This window comes from Bombina bombina, chromosome 7, assembly GCF_027579735.1.
Source record: "Bombina bombina isolate aBomBom1 chromosome 7, aBomBom1.pri, whole genome shotgun sequence".
Classification (NCBI taxonomy): domain Eukaryota; kingdom Metazoa; phylum Chordata; class Amphibia; order Anura; family Bombinatoridae; genus Bombina; species Bombina bombina.
Genome location: NC_069505.1, coordinates 419,852,767 through 419,879,212, shown reverse-complemented (window position 1 = coordinate 419,879,212; position 26,446 = coordinate 419,852,767). Strand labels below are relative to the sequence as shown.

The 26,446-nt window shown below is 43.6% G+C and overlaps 1 protein-coding gene across 3 annotated transcripts in view; it reads left to right on the top strand.

Moving 5' to 3' along the window:
- The first annotated feature begins 1,524 nt into the window (after positions 1 to 1,524).
- The window catches only part of TRIOBP (TRIO and F-actin binding protein), a 67,164-nt gene continuing 42,242 nt past the window's right edge, over positions 1,525 to 26,446 (top strand). The window contains exons 1-3 of one of the 3 annotated variants that reach the window (XM_053721272.1): positions 1,525 to 1,758; positions 20,072 to 20,128; positions 21,548 to 21,616. In XM_053721272.1, the coding sequence (XP_053577247.1) occupies positions 1,753 to 1,758; positions 20,072 to 20,128; positions 21,548 to 21,616 (132 nt within the window). In that variant the 5' untranslated portion in view covers positions 1,525 to 1,752. Of the gene's footprint in view, positions 1,759 to 17,622; positions 17,981 to 20,071; positions 20,129 to 21,547; positions 21,617 to 26,446 lie in introns of those variants that run through there. The other 2 variants (XM_053721271.1, XM_053721273.1) reach the window with 2 other exon arrangements.

Below are 26,446 nucleotides of genomic sequence, written 5' to 3'. Positions count from 1 at the left end.
GTTACTGTCTGTCTCTATGAGCAGATTGATGCTGCTGTATGCTAATGAATCTAGTGATATATAGTAACAAGCTAATACTATAAAGTTACTGTCTGTCTCTATCAGCAGATTAATGCTGCTGTATTCTAATGAATCTAGTGATATATAGTAACAAGCTAATACTATAAAGTTACTGTCTGTCTCTATGAGCAGATTGATGCTGCTGTATTCTAATGAATCTAGTGATAAATAGTAACAAGCTAATACTATAAAGTTACTGTCTGTCTCTATCAGCAGATTGATGCTGCTGTATGAATCTAATGATATATAGTAACAAGCTAATACTATAAAGTTACTGTCTGTCTCTATGAGCAGATTGATGCTGCTGTATTCTAATGAATCTAGTGATATATAGTAACAAGCTAATACTATAAAGTTACTGTCTGTCTCTATCAGCAGATTGATGCTGCTGTATGAATCTAATGATATATAGTAACAAGCTAATACTATAAAGTTACTGTCTGTCTCTATGAGCAGATTGATGCTGCTGTATTCTAATGAATCTAGTGATATATAGTAACAAGCTAATACTATAAAGTTACTGTCTGTCTCTATCAGCAGATTGATGCTGCTGTATTCTAATGACTCTAGTGATATATAGTAACAAGCTAATACTATAAAGTTACTGTCTGTCTCTATGAGCAGATTGATGCTGCTGTATTCTAATGAATCTAGTGATATATAGTAACAAGCTAATACTATAAAGTTACTGTCTGTCTCTATGAGCAGATTGATGCTGCTGTATTCTAATGAATCTAGTGATATATAGTAACAAGCTAATACTATAAAGTTACTGTCTGTCTCTATGAGCAGATTGATGCTGCTGTATTCTAATGACTCTAGTGATATATAGTAACAAGCTAATACTATAAAGTTACTGTCTGTCTCTATGAGGAGATTGATGCTGCTGTATTCTAATGAATCTAGTGATATATAGTAAGCTAATACTATAAAGTTACTGTCTGTCTCTATGAGCAGATTGATGCTGCTGTATTCTAATGAATCTAGTGATATATAGTAACAAGCTAATACTATAAAGTTACTGTCTGTCTCTATGAGCAGATTGATGCTGCTGTATTCTAATGAATCTAGTGATATATAGTAACAAGCTAATACTATAAAGTTACTGTCTGTCTCTATGAGCAGATTGATGCTGCTGTATTCTAATGAATCTAGTGATATATAGTAACATGCTAATACTATAAAGTTACTGTCTGTCTCTATGAGCAGATTGATGCTGCTGTATTCTAATGAATCTAGTGATATATAGTAACAAGCTAATACTATAAAGTTACTGTCTGTCTCTATGAGCAGATTGATGCTGCTGTATTCTAAACAAAGAGCAGCTAATTAGAACCTGATACAAAACACTGACACCCAGGCCTGTGTTTGTTCCTGTGTGTAACATTGTATCAGCTTGAACTTCCTATCTGGCCCCTTTCATTGTCCCCATTGGCCCAGGGCCTCTCCCCTCCTCCCACTCACTGGGCACCTCCTTCCTAACTGGGTTAGTTTTTCCTGTCCCCTCCCAGGAAGTTTCTAAAAAAAATAGGAAAGAGAAAGAGAGAGAAAAAAAAAAAAGGTTAAAGAAAAAAGTGTGAGTGTTGGGGTCCCAGAGGAGGAAGAGGACAAGGAGTGAGGGGGCTACTGGCCTGAAACACCCCCAATACTGGCCCAGATAATCTGTGTGATACAGGAGGGGCAGGCAGCAACATGACGGTGAGTCTGACAGCATGCTGGGACTTTACAGCACCTGGGGGTATGTCAGCTTGTGTGTGTATACATGTCTGCTTTATATGTGTGTGTGTGTGTGTCATATCTATATGTATGTGTGTCATATCTATATATATGTGTGTGTGTGTATACATGTCTGCTTTATATGTGTGTGTCATATATATATATGTATGTGTATGTATACATGTCTGCTTTATATGTGTCATATCTATATGTATGTGTGTCATATCTATATATATATGTGTGTGTGTATACATGTCTGCTTTATATGTGTGTGTCATATCTATATGTATGTGTGTGTATACATGTCTGCTTTATATGTATGTGTGTGTCATATCTATATGTATGTGTGTATACATGTCTGCTTTATATGTATGTTTGTGTCATATCTATATGTTTGTGTGTATACATGTCTGCTTTATATGTATGTGTGTGTCATATCTATATGTTTGTGTGTCATATCTATATGTATGTGTGTATACATGTCTGCTTTATATGTGTGTGTATACATGTCTGCTTTATATGTGTGTATGTGTCATATCTATATGTATGTGTGTATACATGTCTGCTTTATATGTATGTGTATACATGTCTGCTTTATATGTATGTGTATACATGCCTGCTTTATATGTATGTGTATACATGCCTGCTTTATATGTATGTGTATACATGTCTGCTTTATATGTGTGTGTATACATGTCTGCTTTATATGTATGTGTACACATGTCTGCTTTATATGTATGTGTACACATGTCTGCTTTATATGTATGTGTACACATGTCTGCTTTATATGTGTGTGTATACATGCCTGCTTTATATATGTGTGTGTATACATGTCTGCTTTATATGTGTGTGTATACATGCCTGCTTTATATGTATGTGTATACATGTCTGCGTTATATGTGTGTGTATACATGTCTGCTTTATATATGTGTGTATACATGCCTGCTTTATATGTATTTGTACACATGTCTGCTTTATATGTGTGTGTATACATGCCTGCTTTATATGTATGTGTACACATGTCTGCTTTATATGTGTGTGTGTATACATGCCTGCTTTATATATGTGTGTGTGTATACATGCCTGCTTTATATATGTGTGTATACATGCCTGCTTTATATGTGTGTGTATACATGCCTGCTTTATATGTGTGTGTATACATGTCTGCTTTATATGTGTGTGTGTGTATACATGTCTGCTTTATATGTGTGTGTATACATGCCTGCTTTATATGTATGTGTATACATGTCTGCTTTATATGTATGTGTATACATGTCTGCTTTATATGTGTGTGTGTGTGTGTGTGTTTGTATACATGTCTGCTTTATATGTGTGTGTGTGTTTGTATACATGTCTGCTTTATATGTGTGTGTATACATGTCTGCTTTATATGTGTGTGTATACATGCCTGATTTATATATGTGTGTGTGTGTGTATACATGATGATGTCTGCTTTATATGTGTGTGTATACATGTCTGCTTTATATGTGTGTGTATACATGTCTGCTTTATATGTGTGTGTATACGTGTCTGCTTTATATGTGTGTGTATACATGTCTGCTTTATATGTGTGTGTATACATGTCTGCTTTATATGTGTGTGTATACATGCCTGCTTTATATGTGTGTGTATACATGTCTGCTTTATATGTGTGTGTATACATGTCTGCTTTATATGCAAGTGTGTCATATCTATATGTGTGTGTGTATACATGTCTGCTTTATATGTGTGTGTATACATGCCTGCTTTATATGTATGTGTGTATACATGTCTGCTTTATATGTATGTGTATACATGTCTGCTTTATATGTAAAATATACAAAAGTAATTGGAGGAATGGAGGCTGCACTTTTGAGTTTAAAAAGTAAAAAAATTATTTTATTCCATTATTTAAAAACTTAGTAGCAAGCACATACTCAAAGTAGAATTACCCTAGCAGACAGGGATTATGCTGTTCTCCGACGCGTTTCCTGCTCAACACGAGCACTTCATCAGGGATGTGTATATATGTATGTGTATACATGCCTGCTTTATATGTGTGTTTGTATACATGTCTGCTTTATATGTATGTGTATACATGTCTGCTTTATATGTATGTGTATACATGCCTGCTTTATATGTGTGTTTGTATACATGTCTGCTTTATATGTATGTGTATACATGTCTGCTTTATATGTAAGTGTATACATGCCTGCTTTATATGTGTTTGTACACATGCCTGCTTTATATATGTGTGTATACATGCCTGCTTTATATGTAAGTGTATACATGCCTGCTTTATAGGTGTGTGTACACATGCCTGCTTTATATGTGTGTGTACATATGCCTGCTTTATATGTGTGTGTACATATGCCTGCTTTATATGTATGTGTATATATGCCTGCTTTATATGTATGTGTATACATGTCTGCTTTATATCTATGTGTATACATGTCTGCTTTATATGTGTATGTATGTATACATGTCTGCTTTATATGTGTGTGTATACATGCCTGCTTTATATGTGTGTGTATACATGCCTGCTTTATATGTATGTGTATACATGTCTGCTTTATATGTGTGTGTGTATACATGTCTGCTTTATATGTGTGTGTATACATGCCTGCTTTATATGTGTGTGTACACATGCCTGCTTTATATGTAAGTGTATACATGCCTGCTTTATATGTGTGTGTGTGTACACATGCCTGCTTTATATATGTGTGTGTGTATACATGCCTGCTTTATATGTAAGTGTATACATGCCTGCTTTATATGTAAGTGTATACATGCCTGCTTTATATGTGTGTGTACACATGCCTGCTTTATATGTGTGTGTGTACATATGCCTGCTTTATATGTATGTGTATACATGTCTGCTTTATATCTATGTGTATACATGTCTGCTTTATATGTGTGTGTATACATGCCTGCCTTATATGTGTGTGTATACATGCCTGCTTTATATGTGTGTGTATACATGCCTGCTTTATATGTGTGTTTGTATACATGCCTGCTTTATATGTATGTGTGTGTATACATGCCTGCTTTATATGTATGTGTGTATACATGCCTGCTTTATATGTATGTGTATACATGTCTGCTCTATATGTATGTGTATACATGTCTGCTCTATATGTGTGTATATACATGCCTGCTTTATATGTGTGTATATACATGCCTGCTTTATATGTATGTGTATACATGTCTGCTTTATATGTATGTGTGTGTGTATATGTATATTATAGCTAGCAGGTTCAGACAAAAGTGGTTTCTTATTGGCATTTCACAGCATTCCCTCTGTATTGTGCGAGGTCAGATATATCTGGTTATGCGATTTCAGATATCTCTGGTTGTGCCTAGCAGTACTATGAGGTCAGCTATACCTGGTCGTGCCTAGGGGTACTGTGAGGTCAGCTATCTCTAGTTGTGCCTAGCGGTACTGTGAGGTCAGATATCTCTGGTTGTGCCTACCGCTACTGTGAGGTCAGCTATCTCTGGTTGTGCCTAGCAGTACTGTGAGGTCAGCTATCTTTGGTTGTGCCTATGGGTACTGTGAGGTTAGCTATTTCTGGTTGTGGCTAGCAGTACTGTGAGGTCAGCTATTTCTGGTTGTGCCTAACAGTACTGTGAGGTCAGCTATCTCTGGTTGTGTCTACCGCTACTGTGAGGTCAGATATCTCTGGTTGTGTCTACCGCTACTGTGAGGTCAGCTATCTCTGGTTGTGCCTACTGCTACTGTGAGGTCAGTTATCTCTAGTTGTGCCTAGCGGTACTGTGAGGTCAGATATCTGGTTGTGCCTATGGGTACTATGAGATCAGCTATCTCTGGTTGTGCCTAGTGCTACTGTGAGGTCAGCTATCTCTGGTTGTGCCTACCGCTACTGTGAGGTCAGCTATCTCTGGTTGTGCCTACTGCTACTGTGAGGTCAGCTATCTCTGGTTGTGCCTACTGCTACTGTTAGGTCAGCTATCTCTGGTTGTGCCTACTGCTACTGTGAGGTCAGATATCTCTGGTTGTGCCTATCGGTACCGTGAGGTCAGCTATCTCTGGATATGTCTACTGCTACCATGAGGTCAGCTATCTCTGGTTGTGTCTACTGCTACTGTGAGGTCGGCTATCTTTGGTTGTGCCTACCGCTACTGTAAGGTCAGCTATCTCTGGTTGTGCCTACTGCTACTGTGAGGTCAGCTATCTCTGGTTGTGCCTAGCGGTACTGTAAGGTCAACTATCTCTGGTTATGCCTAGCGGTACTTTGAGGTTAGCTATCTCTGGTTGTGCCTACCGCTACTGTAAGGTCAGCTATCTCTGGTTGTGCCTACTGCTACTGTGAGGTTAGCTATCTCTGGTTGTGCCTACCGGTACTGTGAGGTCAGCTATCTCTGGTTGTGCCTACCGGTACTGTGAGGTCAGCTATCTCTGGTTGTGCCTAGCGGTACTGTGAGGTCAACTATCTCTGGTTGTGCCTAGCGGTACTGTGAGGTCAACTATCTCTGGTTATGCCTAGCGGTACTGTGAGGTCAGCTATCTCTGGTTGTGCCTACTGGTACTGTGAAGTCAGCTATCTCTGGTTATGCCTAGTGGTACTGTGAGGTCAGCTATCTCTGGTTGTGCCTACCGCTACTGTGAGGTCAGCTATCTCTGGTTGTGCCTAGCGGTACTGTGAGGTCAGCTATCTCTGGTTGTGCCTAGCGGTACTGTGAGGTCAGCTATCTCTGGTTATGCCTAGCGGTACTGTGAGGTCAGCTATCTCTGGTCGTGCCTAGCGGTACTGTGAGGTCAGCTATCTCTGGTTGTGCCTAGTGGTACTGTGAGGTCAGCTATCTCTGGTCGTGTCTAGCGGTACTGTGAGGTCAGCTATCTCTGGTCATGCCTAGCGGTACTGTGAGGTCAGCTATCTCTGGTCATGCCTAGCGGTACTGTGAGGTCAGCTATCTCTGGTCGTGCCTAGCGGTACTGTGAGGTCAGCTATCTCTGGTCGTGCCTAGCGGTACTGTGAGGTCAGCTATCTCTGGTCGTGCCTAGCGGTACTGTGAGGTCAGCTATCTCTGGTCGTGCCTAGCGGTACTGTGAGGTCAGCTATCTCTGGTCGTGCCTACTGCTACTGTTAGGTCAGCTATCTCTGGTTGTGCCTACTGCTACTGTGAGGTCAGATATCTCTGGTTGTGCCTATCGGTACCGTGAGGTCAGCTATCTCTGGATATGTCTACTGCTACCATGAGGTCAGCTATCTCTGGTTGTGTCTACTGCTACTGTGAGGTCGGCTATCTTTGGTTGTGCCTACCGCTACTGTAAGGTCAGCTATCTCTGGTTGTGCCTACTGCTACTGTGAGGTCAGCTATCTCTGGTTGTGCCTAGCGGTACTGTAAGGTCAACTATCTCTGGTTATGCCTAGCGGTACTTTGAGGTTAGCTATCTCTGGTTGTGCCTACCGCTACTGTAAGGTCAGCTATCTCTGGTTGTGCCTACTGCTACTGTGAGGTTAGCTATCTCTGGTTGTGCCTACCGGTACTGTGAGGTCAGCTATCTCTGGTTGTGCCTACCGGTACTGTGAGGTCAGCTATCTCTGGTTGTGCCTAGCGGTACTGTGAGGTCAACTATCTCTGGTTGTGCCTAGCGGTACTGTGAGGTCAACTATCTCTGGTTATGCCTAGCGGTACTGTGAGGTCAGCTATCTCTGGTTGTGCCTACTGGTACTGTGAAGTCAGCTATCTCTGGTTATGCCTAGTGGTACTGTGAGGTCAGCTATCTCTGGTTGTGCCTACCGCTACTGTGAGGTCAGCTATCTCTGGTTGTGCCTAGCGGTACTGTGAGGTCAGCTATCTCTGGTTGTGCCTAGCGGTACTGTGAGGTCAGCTATCTCTGGTTATGCCTAGCGGTACTGTGAGGTCAGCTATCTCTGGTCGTGCCTAGCGGTACTGTGAGGTCAGCTATCTCTGGTTGTGCCTAGTGGTACTGTGAGGTCAGCTATCTCTGGTCGTGTCTAGCGGTACTGTGAGGTCAGCTATCTCTGGTCGTGCCTAGCGGTACTGTGAGGTCAGCTATCTCTGGTCATGCCTAGCGGTACTGTGAGGTCAGCTATCTCTGGTCGTGCCTAGCGGTACTGTGAGGTCAGCTATCTCTGGTCGTGCCTAGCGGTACTGTGAGGTCAGCTATCTCTGGTCGTGCCTAGCGGTACTGTGAGGTCAGCTATCTCTGGTCGTGCCTAGCGGTACTGTGAGGTCAGCTATCTCTGGTCGTGCCTAGCGGTACTGTGAGGTCAGCTATCTCTGGTCGTGCCTAGCGGTACTGTGAGGTCAGCTATCTCTGGTCGTGCCTAGCGGTACTGTGAGGTCAGCTATCTCTGGTCGTGCCTAGCGGTACTGTGAGGTCAGCTATCTCTGGTCGTGCCTAGCGGTACTGTGAGGTCAGCTATCTCTGGTCGTGCCTAGTGGTACTGTGAGGTCAGCTATCTCTTGTTGTGCCTAGCGGTACTGTGAGGTCAGCTATCTCTGGTTGTGCCTACTGCTACTGTGAGGTCAGCTATCTCTGGTTGTGCCTATCGGTACCGTGAGGTCAGCTATCTCTGGATATGTCTACTGCTACCATGAGGTCAGCTATCTCTGGTTGTGTCTACTGCTACTGTGAGGTCAGCTATCTTTGGTTGTGCCTACCGCTACTGTAAGGTCAGCTATCTCTGGTCGTGCCTAGCGGTACTGTGAGGTCAGCTATCTCTGGTTATGCCTAGCGGTACTGTGAGGTCAGCTATCTCTGGTCGTGCCTAGCGGTACTGTGAGGTCAGCTATCTCTGGTTGTGCCTAGCGGTACTGTGAGGTCAGCTATCTCTGGTCGTGCCTAGCGGTACTGTGAGGTCAGCTATCTCTGGTCGTGTCTAGCGGTACTGTGAGGTCAGCTATCTCTTGTTGTGCCTAGCGGTACTGTGAGGTCAACTATCTCTGGTCTTGCCTAGCGGTACTGTGAGGTCAGCTATCTCTTGTTGTGCCTAGCGGTACTGTGAGGTCAGCTATCTCTTGTTGTGCCTACTGGCACTGTGAGGTCAGCTATCTCTTGTTGTGCCTACTGGCACTGTGAGGTCAGCTATCTCTTGTTGTGCCTAGCGGTACTGTGAGGTCAGCTATCTCTGGTTGTGCCTAGCGGTACTGTGAGGTCAGCTATCTCTGGTTGTGCCTAGCAGTACTGTGAGGTCAGCTATCTCTGGTTGTGCCTAGCGGTACTGTGAGGTCAGCTATCTCTGGTTGTGCCTAGCGGTACTGTGAGGTTTGCTTCTCTCATTAATCATTTATAAAGTAATGTTTCCGTGTTGCATGTATAATGGAGCATTTTAAACAGTATTAGTTATCTGTGTTATGTGTAAATCAGAAGTTCTTATAGTGAGAAAAAAACAACTAGTATTTGAGCAGTTATATTGCTGCCTATTAATTAAACAGAGGGAGTTACCAATGACTGTCCCACAGACCAGTGTTGCACAAGCACTTTCTGCTCATTCACAATAGAACCGTTTTATTGCAACATCACATTTATTTACATTTTAAAGGGACCAAAAAGTACAATAATACAAATATTATCGCACTATTGTTTGCATATGTGTTTAACGTCTACAAAAGAATTAAACGCATAGATAAAGCCAGCTCAAATATTTTACTCTTTGTATCCTTTGTTGAAAAGCATACCTAAGTAGGCTCAGGAACAGTGATGAGCTACTGGTAACTAACTGAACATATCTGTTGAGCTGTCTCGGGGGGGGGGGGGTCTGTGCTATTTATCTGTCTCATGGTGTGTGTGTCTGCTATCTAGCTGTCTCATGGTGTGTGTGTCTGTGCTATCTATCTGTCTCACGGTGTGTGTGCTATCTATCTGTCTCATGGTGTGTGTGTGTCTGTGCTATCTAGCTGTCTCATGGTGTGTGTGTGTGTCTGTACTATCTGTCTCGGGGTGTGTTTGTCTGTGCTATCTGTCTCGGGGTGTGTTTGTCTGTGCTATCTGTCTCAGGGTGTGTGTGTGTGCTATCTATCTGTCTCATGGTGTGTGTGTCTGTGCTATCTATCTGTCTCAGGGTGTGTGTGTCTGTGCTATCTGTCTTATGGTGTGTGTGTGTTTGTCTGTGCTATCTGTCTCGGGGTGTGTTTGTCTGTGCTATCTGTCTCAGGGTGTGTGTGTGTGCTATCTATCTGTCTCAGGGTGTGTGTCTGTGCTATCTATCTGTCTCAGGGTGTGTGTGTCTGTGCTATCTGTCTTATGGTGTGTGTGTGTGTGTGTGTGTGTGTGTGCTATCTAGCTGTCTCATGGTGTGTGTGTGTGTGTCTGTGCTATCTATCTGTCTTATGGTGTGTGTGTGTGTGTGTGTGTGTTTCTCTAGCTGTCTCGGGGGGTGTGTGTGTGTCCTCTAGCTTTCTCGGGGTGTGTGTCCTCTATCTGTCTCGGGGTGTGTGTGTGTCCTCTAACTGTCTCGGGGGGGGGGGGGTGTCTGTTCTCTAGCTGTCTCAGGTTTGTGTGTCTTTTCTCTAGCTGTCTCGGGGTGTGTGTCTTTTCTCTAGCTGTCTCGGGGTGTGTGTCTTTTCTCTAGCTGTCTCGGGGTGTGTGTGTGTCCTCTAGCTGTCTCGGGGGGGTGTCTGTTCTCTAGCTGTCTCAGGTTTGTGTGTCTTTTCTCTAGCTGTCTCGGGGTGTGTGTCCTCTAGCTGTCTCGGGGTGTGTGTCTTTTCTCTAGCTGTCTCGGGGTGTGTGTCTTTTCTCTAGCTGTCTCAGGGTGTGTGTCTTTTCTCTAGCTGTCTCGGGGTGTGTGTGTGTCCTCTAGCTGTCTCGGGGGGGTGTCTGTTCTCTAGCTGTCTCAGGTTTGTGTGTCTTTTCTCTAGCTGTCTCGGGGTGTGTGTCTTTTCTCTAGCTGTCTCGGGGTGTGTGTCTTTTCTCTAGCTGTCTCGGGGTGTGTGTCTTTTCTCTAGCTGTCTCGGGGTGTGTGTCTTTTCTCTAGCTGTCTCGGGGTGTGTGTCTTTTCTCTAGCTGTCTCGGGGTGTGTGTGTGTCCTCTAGCTGTCTCGGGGTGTGTGTGTGTCCTCTAGCTTTCTCGGGGTGTGTGTGTCCTCTAGCTGTCTCGGGGTGTGTGTGTCCTCTAGCTGTCTCGGGGTGTGTGTCCTCTAGCTGTCTCGGGGTGTGTGTCTTTTCTCTAGCTGTCTCGGGGTGTGTGTCTTTTCTCTAGCTGTCTCGGGGTGTGTGTGTGTCCTCTAGCTTTCTCGGGGTGTGTGTGTCCTCTAGCTGTCTCGGGGTGTGTGTGTCCTCTAGCTGTCTCGGGGTGTGTGTGTCCTCTAGCTGTCTCGGGGTGTGTGTCCTCTAGCTGTCTCGGGGTGTGTGTCCTCTAGCTGTCTTGGGGGGGGTGTCCTCTAGCTGTCTCGGGGGGGAGGTGTCTGTTCTCTAGCTGTCCCGGGGGGGGGGGTCTGTTCTCTAGCTGTCTCGGGGAGGGGGTGTCTGTTCTCTAGCTGTCTCGGGGAGGGGGTGTCTGTTCTCTAGCTGTCTCGGGGAGGGGGTGTCTGTTCTCTAGCTGTCTCGGGGAGGGGGTGTCTGTTCTCTAGCTGTCTCGGGGAGGGGGTGTCTGTTCTCTAGCTGTCTCGGGGTGTGTGTCTGTTCTCTAGCTGTCTCGGAGTGTGTGTCTTTTCTCTAGCTGTCTTGGGGTGTGTGTCCTCTAGCTGTCTCGGGGTGTGTATGTATGTGTGTCCTCTAGCTGTCTCGGGGGGTATGTTTGTCTGTTCTCTAGCTGTCTCGGAGTGTGTGGGTGTCTGTTCTCTAGCTGTCTTGGGGTGGGTGTCTGTTCTCTAGCTGTCTTGGGGTGGGTGTCTGTTCTCTAGCTGTCTTGGGGTGGGTGTCTGTTCTCTAGCTGTCTTGGGGTGTGTGGGTGTCTGTTCTCTAGCTGTCTTGGGGGGGGTGTCTGTTCTCTAGCTGTCTTGGGGGGGTGTCTGTTCTCTAGCTGTCTTGGGGGGGTGTCTGTTCTCTAGCTGTCTTGGGGGGGTGTCTGTTCTCTAGCTGTCTTGGGGGGGTGTCTGTTCTCTAGCTGTCTTGGGGTGGGTGTCTGTTCTCTAGCTGTCTTGGGGTGGGTGTCTGTTCTCTAGTTGTCTCGGGGTGTGTGTCTGTTCTCTAGCTGTCTTGGGGGGGTGTCTGTTCTCTAGCTGTCTTGGGGTGGGTGTCTGTTCTCTAGTTGTCTCCGGGTGTGTGTCTGTTCTCTAGCTGTCTTGGGGTGGGTGTCTGTTCTCTAGTTGTCTCCGGGTGTGTGTCTGTTCTCTAGCTGTCTTGGGGTGGGTGTCTGTTCTCTAGTTGTCTCGGGGGGGTGTCTGTTCTCTAGTTGTCTCGGGGTGTGTGTCTGTTCTCTAGCTGTCTCGGGGTGTGTGTCTGTTCTCTAGCTGTCTCATGGTGTGTGTGCCTGTGCTATCTAGCTGTCTCAGGGGGGGGTGTCTGTTATCTAGCTGTCTATTGTCTGACTGTCTCTTTACATGTTTGTATTTAGCATTGTTATTTCTCCTTCAGATGTGTCTTTACTTTTTAACGTTCCCTTCACCTGTTAATTCATTCACTCTTCTACTGTACAGCGCTGTAGTTGTATATGTCTTTTGTAGCTGCCTCTCATTGTGTGGGTTTGTATTGTCAAATACTAGCTAGAGGTATACGTCCCCATTGTCCATCTGTCCTTTAAAGGGATATAAAATAATCTGTTTCATTGTTGTAATAGAAAAAAAGCATTAAAGAGACAGTCTAGTCAAAATTAAACTTTCATGAATCAGGGTGTGTTATTTTAAATAACTTTCCAATTTACTTTTATCATCAAATTTGCTTTGTTCTCTTAGTATTCTTTGTTGAAAGCCAAACCTAGGCTAAACCTAGGCTCATATGCTAATCTCTAAGACCTTGAAAGCCGTTTCTTATCTCAGTGCATTTTGTCAGTTTTTCGCAGCTAGATAGGGCTAGTTCATGTGTGTCATATAGATAACAATGTGCTCACTCTTCTTGACATGCATACCTCTCATCCAACCATCTCTTGATTTGTAGGTCTCGGTCACTTAAAGGGACATGAAACCCACATTTTTTTCTTTCACGATTTAGAAAGAACATGCAATTTCAAACAACTTTCCAATTTAGTTCTATTATCTAATGTGCTTCATTCTCTTGATCTCCTTTGTTGTAAAGCATATCTAAATAGTCTCAGTAGCTGCTGATTGGGTGGCTGCACATAGATGCCTTGTGTGATTGGCTCACTAATGTACTTTGCTAATTCTTCAAGAAAGGATACCTAAAGAATAAAGCAAATTGGATAATAGAAGTGAATTGGAATGTTGTTTAAAATTGTATTCTATATCTGAGTCATGAAAGAAAAATGTTGGGTTTCATGGTCCTTTAAGGCAGTGCTTGAGAAATCTGTTTAAAAATTAGGAGCCAGTAAGAATATTTAGGAGCCAGTCAATGGATTTGTATATAGATATATGGAGAATAACCCAAAAAGTTAGGAGCCAGGGGTAAAATTCTAGGATCCTGGGTTTGTCGAGCCCTGCTTTAAGGGACAGTCTAATTGATTTTGTATTGTTTAAAAAAAATAGATAATGTCTTTACTACCCATTCCCCAGTTTTGCACAACCAACACTGTTCTATTAATATACTTTATAACCTCTAAATCTGTGCCTGTTTCTAAGCCCCTGCAGGCTGCCTCTTATCTCAGTGCATTTCATAAGCTTTTCACAGCCAGACAGTGCTAGTTTGGGAGTGCCATATAGATAACATTGTGCAGGAGTCATCGCTAATTGGCTAAAATGCAAGTTTGTAAAAGGAACTGAAATAAGTGTGCAGTCTGCAGAGGCTTAGCTACAAGTTAATCACAGAGGTAAAAAGTATATTAATATAACTGAGATAAGGAGCAGTCTGCAGAGGCTTAGATACAAGGTAATCACAGAGGTAAAAAGTATATTAATATAACTGAGATAAGGAGCAGTCTGCAGAGGCTTAATACAAGTTAATCACAGAGGTAAAAAGTATATTAATATAACTGAGATAAGGAGCAGTCTACAGAGGGTTAGATACAACGTAATCACAGAGGTAAAAGTATATTAATATAACTGAGATAAGGGGCAGTCTGCAGAGGCTTAGATACAAGGTAATCACAGAGGTAAAAAGTATATTAATATAACTGAGATAAGGGGCAGTCTGCAGAGGCTTAGATACAAGGTAATCGCAGAGGTAAAAAGTATATTAATATAACAGTGTTGGTTATGCAAAACTGGGGAATGGATAATAAAGGGATTATCTATCTTTTAAAACAAAACAAAATCAAGTAGACTGTCCCTATAGAGGATTTTTGTGTTGCTGCCTCTTGTGCTCATGTAAATATCTCTCAGCGGTATCCTTAAGAGTGTCTCTATTGTCTAATTCTTGATGCGTATATTTCCTACAGCTTTGCTGTGACTTACTGGTATATCTATTGTTTATAAGTCTATAGATGTATGTGCTTCTGTTATCTAGTTGTCTCTCGACTACTGTATCTTCATCTTCCTAATGTCGCTTAAAGAGACATTAAACACCAAATACATTTCATGCACCTCCCTTTAATCATGGGAGCTGCCATTTTGGAACCTAAGTTACACTGCAGGTATCTGAAGGAGAGTTACTGCTGCACATGCGCAAACAAATACATCAGCACTGGAATACAGTGAGAGCTAGAGAACAACATGACTAGAGGGAGGTGGGGAATAACCTCAATACTATTCTTATAAAATGTATTTAGTGTTAATGTCCGTTTAATGTTTGTCTTTTGTCAAGCTGTTTTATATCTCATGTCTATTATCGAGCTGTCTCAATGGGGCCGAATTATCAAGGGCCGAATGGTGCTTAAGACCGCTGCTCCTTAACTGGTCCGCCTGTTCTGAGCGGCGGACAGCAATCAACCCGATCGAATACAATCGGGTTGATTGACAGCCCCTGCTTGCGGGCGATTGGCCGTGAATCTGCAGGGGCGGCATTGCATCAGCAGTTCACAAGAACTGTTTGTGCAATGATAAATGCTGAGCGGATCATGTCGGACAGATAGATGATAAATCGTCCCCATTGGGGCTAGATTTATCAAGACCTTTTCTCCACAAGCCAACCTGTAGTCAGGATTTATCAAGCAGCGGTCATGAGATCGCTGCTTCCCTACCCTGTACTCCACCTCTTAAAGGGACACTGTACCCAATTTTTTTCTTTTGTAATTCAGAAAGAGCATGCAATTTTAAGCAACTTTCTAATTTACTCCTATTATCAAATTTTCTTCGTTCTCTTGCTATCATTATTTGAAAAAGAAGGCATCTAAGCTTTTTTTTTTGTTTCAGTACTCTGGACAGCACATTTTTATTGGTGGATGAATTTATCCACCAATCAGCAAGGACAACCCAGGTTGTTCACCAAAAATGGGCCGGCATCTAAACTTACATTCTTGCATTTCAAATAAAGATACCAAGAGAATGAAGAAAATTTGATAATAGGAGTAAATTAGAAAGTTGCTTAAAATTTCATGATCAATCTGAGTCACGAAAGAAAAAATTTGGGTACAGTGTCCCTTTAAGTGGAGAATTTCAATTTTCCCTGTCTCTTCCCACTGGGGAGATTGACAGCTCCTGCCCGCACATGATTGGCTGTGCGTGGGGAGTGGGCGGGGTTGCAAATGAGCGCAAAGGAGCGGATTGCTGCCCACTAAAGGAGAACTCAGACGGAGAGGGGCGAATATGTACGTACCTGTCCGACTTTGAGTGATTAAATTGAGCTCTAAGTGGCAGACTATTTTCTCATTATTTCACCCTCTGTCTCTTTATAATTGTCTTCATTGTACAACTTTAAACAATTAAACTGTCACGATTCAGATAGCGCATCACTTTTAATAGATTTTCCAATTTACTAGCACTATCAAGCTGTGCACAGTCTCTTTTAAATGCACACTTTCTGAGGCACTGGTTCATACTGAGCTCACAGTGTATATGTGCATCAGTCTATGATTGACTGCTGTCTGTCACATGATACAGGGGGAAAGCAACTCAAAATAAATTATTAAATTTATCAGAAAAAAAAAATCTGCTGCTCATGTAAAATTCATTGTCTTTTTATCATGTGCTTGTTGGTTACAATTCTACTGTATTCAATTGTCATTGTAAGGGACATAATACTCATATGCTAAATCACTTGAACGTGATGCAGAATAACTGTAAAAAGCTGACAAGAAAATATCTCCTAAACATCTCTATGTAAAAAAAAAAAGAAGATATTTTACCTCAAAATTTCTTTAGCTCACAATAGTAAGTGCTCTGTGAGTAGTTGTTCCTCAGCTACTGTCAGTGGCAGGTTTAAAAAATAAAAATGAGTGCAGTGCTTAGATCATGCTTTGCTTTACTGTAATCTTGCGTTTCCATGGTGAACTTCCTTAAACTAAATAGGGTGATAACTAGCCATAGCACAAGCTTTTTTTTCTTTTTTGTATATGCAAATTATGACCCTGAGGGAAGTCTCCCTAAAGGTGATGCGGGAAACCATATGTGGACCCGTTGCTCAGTGTGCCTAGAGCGATATGGCTGCACCTCACTGACGAGGCCCACACTAGGCCGAAATGTTCATCTGGGGTTTTGCAGTTTCTCTTGTTTAGAGAGGGATTGCCTGGTATTTTGGGACTGAACTGCACTGTTAAAGGGATAGGAAAGTCAAAATTAAACTTGCATGATTCAGATAGTTGGTCATTTTAAGACACTTTTAAATTCACTTGTATTTTCAAATGTGCTTCGTTCTCTTAGTATCCCTTGTTGAAAAATAATACGCACATATCATACAACAGTGGGATCTGCTCCTAATTGGTGCATGCACACATTTGTCTCTTGTGATTGGCTGACTAGATGTGCTCAGCTTCCTGCCAGTAGTGCAATGCTATTCTTCAGCAATGGATAACAATAAAATGAAGCAAATTTGATAATAGAAGTAAATTGGAAAGTTGTTAACAATTGTATGTTCTATCTGAATCATAAAACAAAATTTGTGGGTTTACTATCCCTTTTAAGTCAGGGCCAGACTGATATACTACAGGAAAGTTCTCTGTGAAACGCCCATGTTGAGCAAAAAGAGGCTGTTCCTAGGGTGGTAACTAGCCATAGAACAAGCTATTATGCTATTGTTTGTTCCCAAGTTGATCGCTTCTCTCTTTTTGTATATGAATAGTGAAATAACAACACTGTCCTGCACATGACAGATGCACGCTCCCTTTGCAAGTCCCGGGACTAGCATCCTCATTGGCTGCTGAAAATCCCTTTACAATGGGATGTGGTTACTGAGGAAATTCTGATGTAAAATATCTTCCTTTTTAAATAGAGATGTTCTTGTGATATTTTCTACTCAGCTTTTTACAGTAATGCCGCATCTCTTTCAAGTGCTCCAACATTTGGTTATCATGTCCCTTTTAACTTGTCACTTTCTTGTCTAAATATTTCTTTATATGTGTTTGCGTAACTTGTGTTTCTCAGCATGTGCCCAGCTGTCTCATCATGAACGTTTAGCCGTATCTTTCCTTATTTTTTGGCGCTTGAGTCTCTCTCTCTTTCTATTTTCAGCTGGATCTCGAGTACACATCTCTATAATGTAGCTGTCTCTATTGTTAGTGACTGTTCCCCTGGGGATTTGGGTGTCTGGTGTCTTTAAACACACTGTATGGTGTAGTCTCACTTTTCGTGTGTCTCTCGGGTTGTATTTAGAGAGTGAAACAGAATACGACCAGATGTCTCGCTGTCCCCACTGCGCCCTCTAACCAGCAGGCCTGTGGCCGAGGGTAACGGGCACTAGTATGACAACCCCCCCCCCAACATACACAATTCCTCTGTGTAACTGGAGAGGGGATAACGAGTGAGGGACTGAAGCAAGAGGCAGGGTGACGGACAGAGACAGTGAGACACGATGTGAGAGAGAAGTATACCAGACAGAGACAGTGAGACACGATATGAGAGAGAAGTATACCAGAGACATAACTGATAAAAGTGTAGTGCGTGCTTAAACTAGAGTGAATTACACTCCTTGAATGAAATTTACAGCTGGAGGGGGAGATATAATCTCCACACTCAGGGACTGGAGCAAAGAAACAGTTTGGTCAGGGAATCAAAGTGACTGGGACGGATGTGGAGTGAAAAGCCGAGACACCACTATGTTGTACAGTCGAGGTGTCCCCCCCTCAGAAAGTGATGACAGCTCAGACCTGGAGGTAGGAAACTGTATGCAACTGGTGGGTTCAGCACTGCATTCTGAGAGGATGGGGGCTGTGGCCCTATGGGATAAAGTGTTGTCAGCCTGTGGGATAAGGGTCTGTCGCCCTGTGCGATTAAGGGTCTGTCGCCCTGAGGGATTAAGGGTCTGTCGCCCTGAGGGATTAAGGGTCTGTCGCCCTGAGGGATTAAGGGTCTGTCGCCCTGAGGGATTAAGGTTCTGTCGCCCTGAGGGATTAAGGGTCTGTCGCCCTGAGGGATTAAGGGTCTGTCGCCCTGAGGGATTAAGGGTCTGTCGCCCTGAGGGATTAAGGGTCTGTCGCCCTGAGGGATTAAGGGTCTGTCGCCCTGAGGGATTAAGGGTCTGTCGCCCTGAGGGATTAAGGGTCTGTCGCCCTGAGGGATTAAGGGTCTGTCGCCCTGAGGGGTTAAGGTGTTGTCGCCCTGAGGGGTTAAGGTGTTGTCGCCCTGAGGGGTTAAGGTGTTGTCGCCCTGAGGGGTTAAGGGTCTGTCGCCCTGAGGGGTTAGGGGTCTGTCGCCCTGAGGGGTTAGGGGTCTGTCGCCCTGAGGGGTTAGGGGTCTGTCGCCCTGAGGGGTTAAGGGGTCTGTCGCCCTGAGGGGTTAAGGGGTCTGTCGCCCTGAGGGGTTAAGGGGTCTGTCGCCCTGAGGGGTTAAGGGGTCTGTCGCCCTGAGGGATTAAGGTGTTGTCGCCCTGAGGGATTAAGGTGTTGTCGCCCTGAGGGATTAAGGTGTTGTCGCCCTGAGGGATTAAGGTGTTGTCGCCCTGAGGGATTAAGGTGTTGTCGCCCTGAGGGATTAAGGTGTTGTCGCCCTGAGGGATAAGATATTGTTGTCGCCCTGAGGGATAAGATATTGTTGTCGCCCTGAGGGATAAGATATTGTTGTCGCCCTGAGGGATAAGATATTGTTGTCGCCCTGAGGGATAAGATATTGTTGTCGCCCTGAGGGATAAGATATTGTTGTCGCCCTGAGGGATAAGATATTGTTGTCGCCCTGAGGGATAAAATATTGTTGTCGCCCTGAGGGATAAGATATTGTTGTCGCCCTGAGGGATAAGATATTGTTGTCGCCCTGAGGGATAAGATATTGTTGTCGCCCTGAGGGATGCTGGATTGTTACCCTTTGAGTCGGGGGGCTGTCACCCTTACATGATGAATAGCTTTCACCCTACAGGATTGTAGAATGAGAGTCTGTCACATTGTAGAATGAGAGTCTGTCACATTGTAGGATGAGGGGGATGTCACATTGTAAGATGGGGGGGATGTCACTTTGTACGATGGAGAGGCTGTCACTTTGTACGATGGAGTCTTTGTAGGATAAGAGGCTGTCACTTTGTGGGGTGGTGGGATGTCACCTGGCAGAACAGGGGGCTGGGACATATTTGTCACTCAGCAGCAAAGGTACAAAGCAATTCTGCAGTGAGGGTATAAATCCATAAGTCTCCCTGATGTGGTCACTATAAAGGTGAGATAGTGTTCACTGGTGTGCACTGGAGAAACACCCGGCTCATCTGTACACTCTAGTGATAACCCTTGCTGTGCTCAGCAATGCACACTGGTATGTGGTCCACACTCTTATCCTGTGTTATACAGCACATTGATCACTAATCTTCTGTTACACAGCCCTCAGATCACTAAATCCTGTGTTATGCTGCCCTCAGATCACTAAATCCTGTGTTACGCAGCCCTCAGATCACTAAATCCTGTGTTACGCAGCCCTCAGATCACTAAATCCTGTGTTACGCAGCCCTCAGATCACTAAATCCTGTGTTACGCAGCCCTCAGATCACTAAATCCGGTGTTACGCAGCCCTCAGATCACTAAATCCGGTGTTACGCAGCCCTCAGATCACTAAATCCTGTTTTAAGCAGATCTCAGATCACTAAATCCTGTGTTATGCAGATCTCAGATCAGTAAATCCTTACGCAGATCTCAGATCACTAAATCCTGTGTTAAGCAGATCTCAGATCACTAAATCCTGTGTTACGCAGACCCCAGAACACTAAATCCTGTGTTACGCAGCCCAGAGCTTATTGTGTATGATAAACAGATTTTCTCTCTTCCCTATAGCCGGACCTGCTGAACTTTAAGAAGGGATGGATGTCCCTAGAGGATGAAAAAGGAGTGGTGAGTCTGCACATGGTGTCTTTAGTTTGACTAATATATTTCACAATATACTGATTATGGGGAATTTAATGCCCTGTAAATGTGCATTTCACTGTGACTCGCTTCACTGTGTATGGGGTGTTTGTGTAACAATGTATACTGTGTGCACAGTGAGATTGCATGCTATACAACTGCCCCCTGTACATGAGATTGCATGCTATACAACTGCCCAATGTACATGAGATTGCATGCTATACAACTGCCCCCTGTACATGAGATTGCATGCTATACAACTGCCCCCTGTACATGAGATTGCATGCTATACAACTGCCCCCTGTACATGAGATTGCATGCTATACAACTGCCCCCTGTACATGAACTGTATGTAGGATTATACCCTGTATAACTGCTATTTGTATGTAGGATTGCACTCTGTATAACTGCTAGCTGTATGTAGGATTGCACGCTGTATAACTGCTAGTTGTATGTAGGATTGCACGCTGTATAACTGCTAGCTGTATGTAGGATTATATGCGGTATAACTGCTAGCTGTATGTAGGATTATATATGCGGTATAACTGCTAGCTGTATGTAGGATTGCACGCTGTATAACTGCTAGCTGTATGTAGGATTATATGCGGTATAACTGCTAGCTCTATGTAGGATTATATATGCGGTATAACTGCTAGCTGTATGTAGGATAATATATGCGGTATAACTGCTAGCTGTATGTAGGATTATATGCGGTATAACTGCTAGCTGTATGTAGGATTATATGCGGTATAACTGCTAGCTGTATGTAGGATAATATATGCGGTATAACTGCTAGCTGTATGTAGGATTGCACGCTGTATAACTGCTAGCTGTATGTAGGATTATATGCGGTATAACTGCTAGCTGTATGTAGGATTATATATGCGGTATAACTGCTAGCTGTATGTAGGATTGCACGCTGTATAACTGCTAGCTTTATGTAGGATTATATGCGGTATAACTGCTAGCTGTATGTAGGATTGCACGCTGTATAACTGCTAGCTGTATGTAGGATTATATGCGGTATAACTGCTAGCTGTATGTAGGATTGCACGCTGTATAACTGCTAGCTGTATGTAGGATTATATATACGGTATAACTGCTAGCTGTATGTAGGATTGCACGCTGTATAACTGCTAGCTGTATGTAGGATTATATGCGGTATAACTGCTAGCTGTATGTAGGATTATATATGCGGTATAACTGCTAGCTCTATGTAGGATTATATATGCGGTATAACTGCTAGCTGTATGTAGGATTATATGCGGTATAACTGCTAGCTGTATGTAGGATTATATGCTGTATAACTGCAACCCTATTGTCTATGCATGTATATCGCACTGTGTGTATGCTGTAGGAACAGTACAAGCATGTGTGAGTCTCACAATTATTTTACTTTATTTGCAGTGGAAGAAGCACTGGTTTGTTCTGACAGATTCCAGTCTGCGGTATTATAGAGACTCCAATGCAGAGGAGGTAAGAGTTCTACCTGTATCAGGGAGACCCCATAACGGGTTGTGCATCTGTCTGTTTGTGCATGCTGCAGCTTTATGTGCATAGTTTCCCTCTACAGCTTTGTGTGTGTTTGTGTCTGTGCACAGTATCAATCTACTGTTGTGTGTGTCTGTGCACAGTATCAATCTACTGTTGTGTGTGTGCACAGTATCCACCTACTGCAGTTGTGCCTGTGCACAGTATCCATCTACTGCTGTGTGTGTCTGTGCACAGTGTCCATCTACTGCTGTGTGAGTGTGTCTGTGCACAGTATCAATCTACAGCTGTGTGTGTCTGTGCACAGTATCAATCTACAGCTGTGTGTGTCTGTGCACAGTATCATTCTACAGCTGTGTGTGTCTGTGCACAGTATCATTCTACAGCTGTGTGTGTACGTGCACAGTATCACTCTACAGCTGTGTGTGTCTGGGGACAGTATCACTCTACAGCTGTGTGTGTGCGTCTATGCACAGTATCACTCAACAGCTGTGTGTGTCTGTGCACGGTATCTCTCTGCAGCTGTGTGTCTGTGCACGGTATCACTACAGCTGTGTGTGTCTGTGCACAGTATCCATCTACTGCTGTGTGTGTCTGTGCACAGTATCCATCTACTGCTGTGTGTGTGTCTGTGCACAGTATCATTCTACAGCTGTGTGTGTCTGTACACAGTATCATTCTACAGCTGTGTGTGTCTGGGGACAGTATCACTCTACAGCTGTGTGTGTGTGTCTATGCACAGTATCACTCAACAGCTGTGTGTGTCTCTGCACGGTATCTCTCTACAGCTGTGTGTCTGTGCATGGTATCACTACAGCTGTGTGTGTCTGTGCACAGTATCACTCTCCAGCTGTGAGTGTGTCTGTGTACAATATCACTATACAGCTGTGTGTGTTTGTGCACGGTATCTCTCTACAACTGTGTGTGTCTGTGCACGGTATCTCTATGTATATACAATTTATATGAGTGTGTGTACATATATCTACATATACGGTATGTATGTCTGTACACATACTTTTAGCTCTTTGTTTTATTATTCAGAGGTTTCCATAGAAGTTTCCATGCACTATAGTGAAGTTAACATTTGTTTGTCAATGCTCATTATTTCCTTCCTAAGATAGGGAGAGTCCACGGCTTCATTACTTACTGGCCACCTGGAGGAGGCAAAGACACCCCATCCAAAGGCTTAAATATCTCTCCCACTTCCTCATTACCCCAGTTATTCTTTGCCTTTCATCACGTTAGGAGGTAGCAGAGAAGTGTCAGTAGATTCAGAGAGTCCTGAAAATGGGTATCTGCCCTTTGAGATAGGACTGGAGTTTTAAGTAGTCATGTCAACCTCTCAGTGAGAGTATTGATGAAAGTCAGAGTCTGGAGATGCAGGGAAAGTTTTTCCTGCAAAACCATCCAGACTACTGCTAACAGCTCCTAAGCAATCAGTGTTGACGAGTTTCACTGCCTGCTTTCTCTCACTCAAGTCCATGTCAGGAGCCCTGCTATAAGACTGTCACACTTGAGAGACTGTGTTCTGTTCCACAGCATGGATCCTGGAGGTAAGATTGTTTCAATTTTTACACATAAAACGCTGTAAAAGGATCACAGTGTGGCTCCTTTATACCTTGATAGGATCCAGGGTTAATATCCTTGAAGGGGGTTTATTGAACAGTTGGGGTTAATTAATCAGTGTATTAATTATTTACATGCTGCTTTGTGTGATTTTTTTTACCTGGGCTGATAGACTGTGTGTTTTTGGCTGGAACAAATTGGTTTCACTTTTAAGTTTCACTTTCGTTTTTGAAAGTGTTGCACAGCTACTATTACTTGCTGTACTTGTAATAACAGGAGAAGTACTGTCTTGCACTCCATGTGACCAGGTGTGGTCTATGTTCATTTCCTCTATTCCGGCTGAGACTTGAACCTGAGGAGAGCGTTTCCTCTGTTAACTATCTGGGTCTAGGAGGTGGTGAGTCCCTCAGCCATTGGGAGTATAAAGGTGCAGTTTTCTATAATACATTTTTTTTGTGTGTCCTTCTGTGGGTATAACCTGAGCTATGGAAGACTCTAACATGTTAGAAGGTACTACTTCTGTACTAAACCATACCTGTTTATATTGTGAGGAGGCTGTGGTTTTCCCGCCCACTCAAGTATGTTCCACATGCCTTAACACCGTTATAAAGTCTAAGAAGGGAGACAAACCTGCTAAGGCTCTTAGTCCCTCTGAGCTCTCTACCTCTCAGGACTCGGCGTCCCATGAGATTACAACCCTTGCTACATCATCATTATCCACTCCACATGCAGTTCCCCATAGCACATCTAATCCTCCATCTGGAGGGGGCCTTCTTCCTGCGGACTTTGCCTCGCAATTACAAACAGTGGTGTCTGCAGCCCTCAGTGCATTACCTTGCTCTAGCAAATGCAAGAGAAAGGTTAAACATAGCTCTCCTGACCCAGAGTCATCTAAATATTTATCAGATTTAGCTATTATGTCCCAGTTATCCGATGATGAGTTAACCTCTAACTTCAGAGGTTGAACTTTCTGGATCGGATTCCTCAGCGTCTAAGCCTCCTGCTTCGGAGGAACCGTCCTTTAGATTTAAAATTGAGCATGTTTTTTGTTAAAGGAGGTTCTGTCTACGTTAGAGGTTCCAGAGGCCGCGCTGCCTGAAGAACCCATGATACCTAAATTAGACAGAGTTTACTAAGATAGGAAATTTCCTTTGACTTTTCCTGTGCTAGTTAAGATGGCAAACATTATTAAGAACGAATGGAAAAAAATTGGTTCTTCCTTTTTCCCCTTGCATACTTTTAAAAAGTAGTTCCCGGTCCCAGACTCTCAACTGGATTTGTGGGGCTCCATTCCTAAGGTGGATGGTGCTTTCTCTACACTTGCTAAATGTACTACTATACCTCTTGAGGATAGTTCTTCATTCAGAGAGCAGATGGATAAGAAAATGGAAACCTTTCTGAGAAAGATGTTTCAACATACAGGATTCTTGTTTCAACCGGCAGTTGCAGCGGTTGCCGGAGCGGCTACCTACTGGTTCGACTCTTTGTCGGAACTCATTGAGATGGAGTCTCCCCTCGAGGATATTCAAGACAGAATTAAAGCTCTGAGAATTGCTTATTCTTTTATCTGTGATGCGAACATGCAAATTATTCACCTAAATGCAAAGGCCTCTGGCTTTGCGGTCCTAGCCCGCCGGGTGCTCTTGGTCTGCGGCTATGATTTCTAATTCCAGACTCCTTTCCCTTCCCTTTAAGGGTAAGATTTTATTTGGTCCAGGCTTGGACTCCATTATTTCTATGGTTATGGGAGGCAAGGGTGCCTTATTACCACAAGATAAGAAGAACAAGTCTAAGGGAAGACAATATTCTAAATTTCGTTCCATTTGTTCTGACAAATCCCAACAACAACAATCCTCCTCCAAGCCTGAGCAACCCAAGAGTACTTGGAAGCTGTCTCAGTCCTGGAATAAATCCAAGCAGAATAAAAAGCCTGCCAAAAACAAATTGGCATGAAGGGGTGGCCCCCGATCCGGGATCGGATCGTGTAGGGGGCAGACTGTCTCTTTTTTTCAGATGCCTGGTTCAAAGACGTACAGTATCCATGGGTCCTGGAGGTGGTATCTCAGGGATACAAGATAGGCTTCAAATCTCATCCGCAAAGGGGCAGATTCCTTCTCTCTAACCTCTCTACCAGACCAGAAAAGAGGGATGCCTTTCTAGGGTCCGTTCGGGATCTATTCTCCTTAGGAGTTGTCTTGGTGCCTATCAAAGAAAGAGTTTTGGGGTTTTATTCCAACCTTTACATGGTTCCAAAGAAGGAGGGAACTTTCCGCCCAATTCTGGACCTAAAATTCTTAAACAAATTTCTCAGTGTCCCTTCCTTCAAGATGGAGACGATAAGGTCCATCCGTCCTTTAATTCAGGAAGGCCAGTTTATGACCACTATAGATCTGAAGGACACTTACCTTCATGTTCCAATCCACAGGGAACTCTTTCAGTTCCTAAGGTTTGCATTCCTGGACCAGCACTCCCAGTTCATTGCCCTTCCGTTTGGCCTAGCTACTGCTCCAAGAATCTTTACGAAGGTTCTGGGGGCTCTTCTAGCTGTTGCCAGAACACAGGGTATTGCAGTAGTCCCATACTTTGGCGATATTCTGGTGCAAGCACCATCCTTTAATCTTGTGGAAGAATTTTCAGAGTCCCTTCTCAGTCTTGTTCGATCACATGGATGGAAGATAAACTTAGAAAAGAGTTCTCTTATCCCAAGTACCAGGGTGGAATTCCTGGGTACTATAATAGACTCCATATCCATGAGGATATTTCTAACAGACCAGAGACATTGCAAGCTAACTTTGGCATGTCTTGCCCTCCGGACCTCCTTGAGTCCCTCTGTGGCTTAGTGTATGGAGGTGATTGGTCTCATGGTGTCCTGCATGGACATCATTCATTTTGCCAGGTTCCGTCTCAGACCTTTACAACTGTGCATGCTGAGGTAGTGGAACAGCGATCATTCAGATCTGTATCAACAGATTGTATTAGACAGCCGGTCAAGAGAATCGCTCTCTTGGTGGCTCTGTCCAGATCATCTGTCCTAAGGGACATGCTTCTTAAGACCATCCTGGGAGATTGTGACTACAGATGCAAGCCTATCCTGATAGGGAGCTGTTTAGGGTGCCAGGAAGGCACAGGGGTTGTGGACTCAGGAGGAGTCCTCCCTCCCGATCAATATTTTGGAACTACGGGCAATCTTCAAGACCTTGAAGGCTTGGCCTCTTCTGGGTTCGTCCCAGTTTATCAGATTCCAATCAG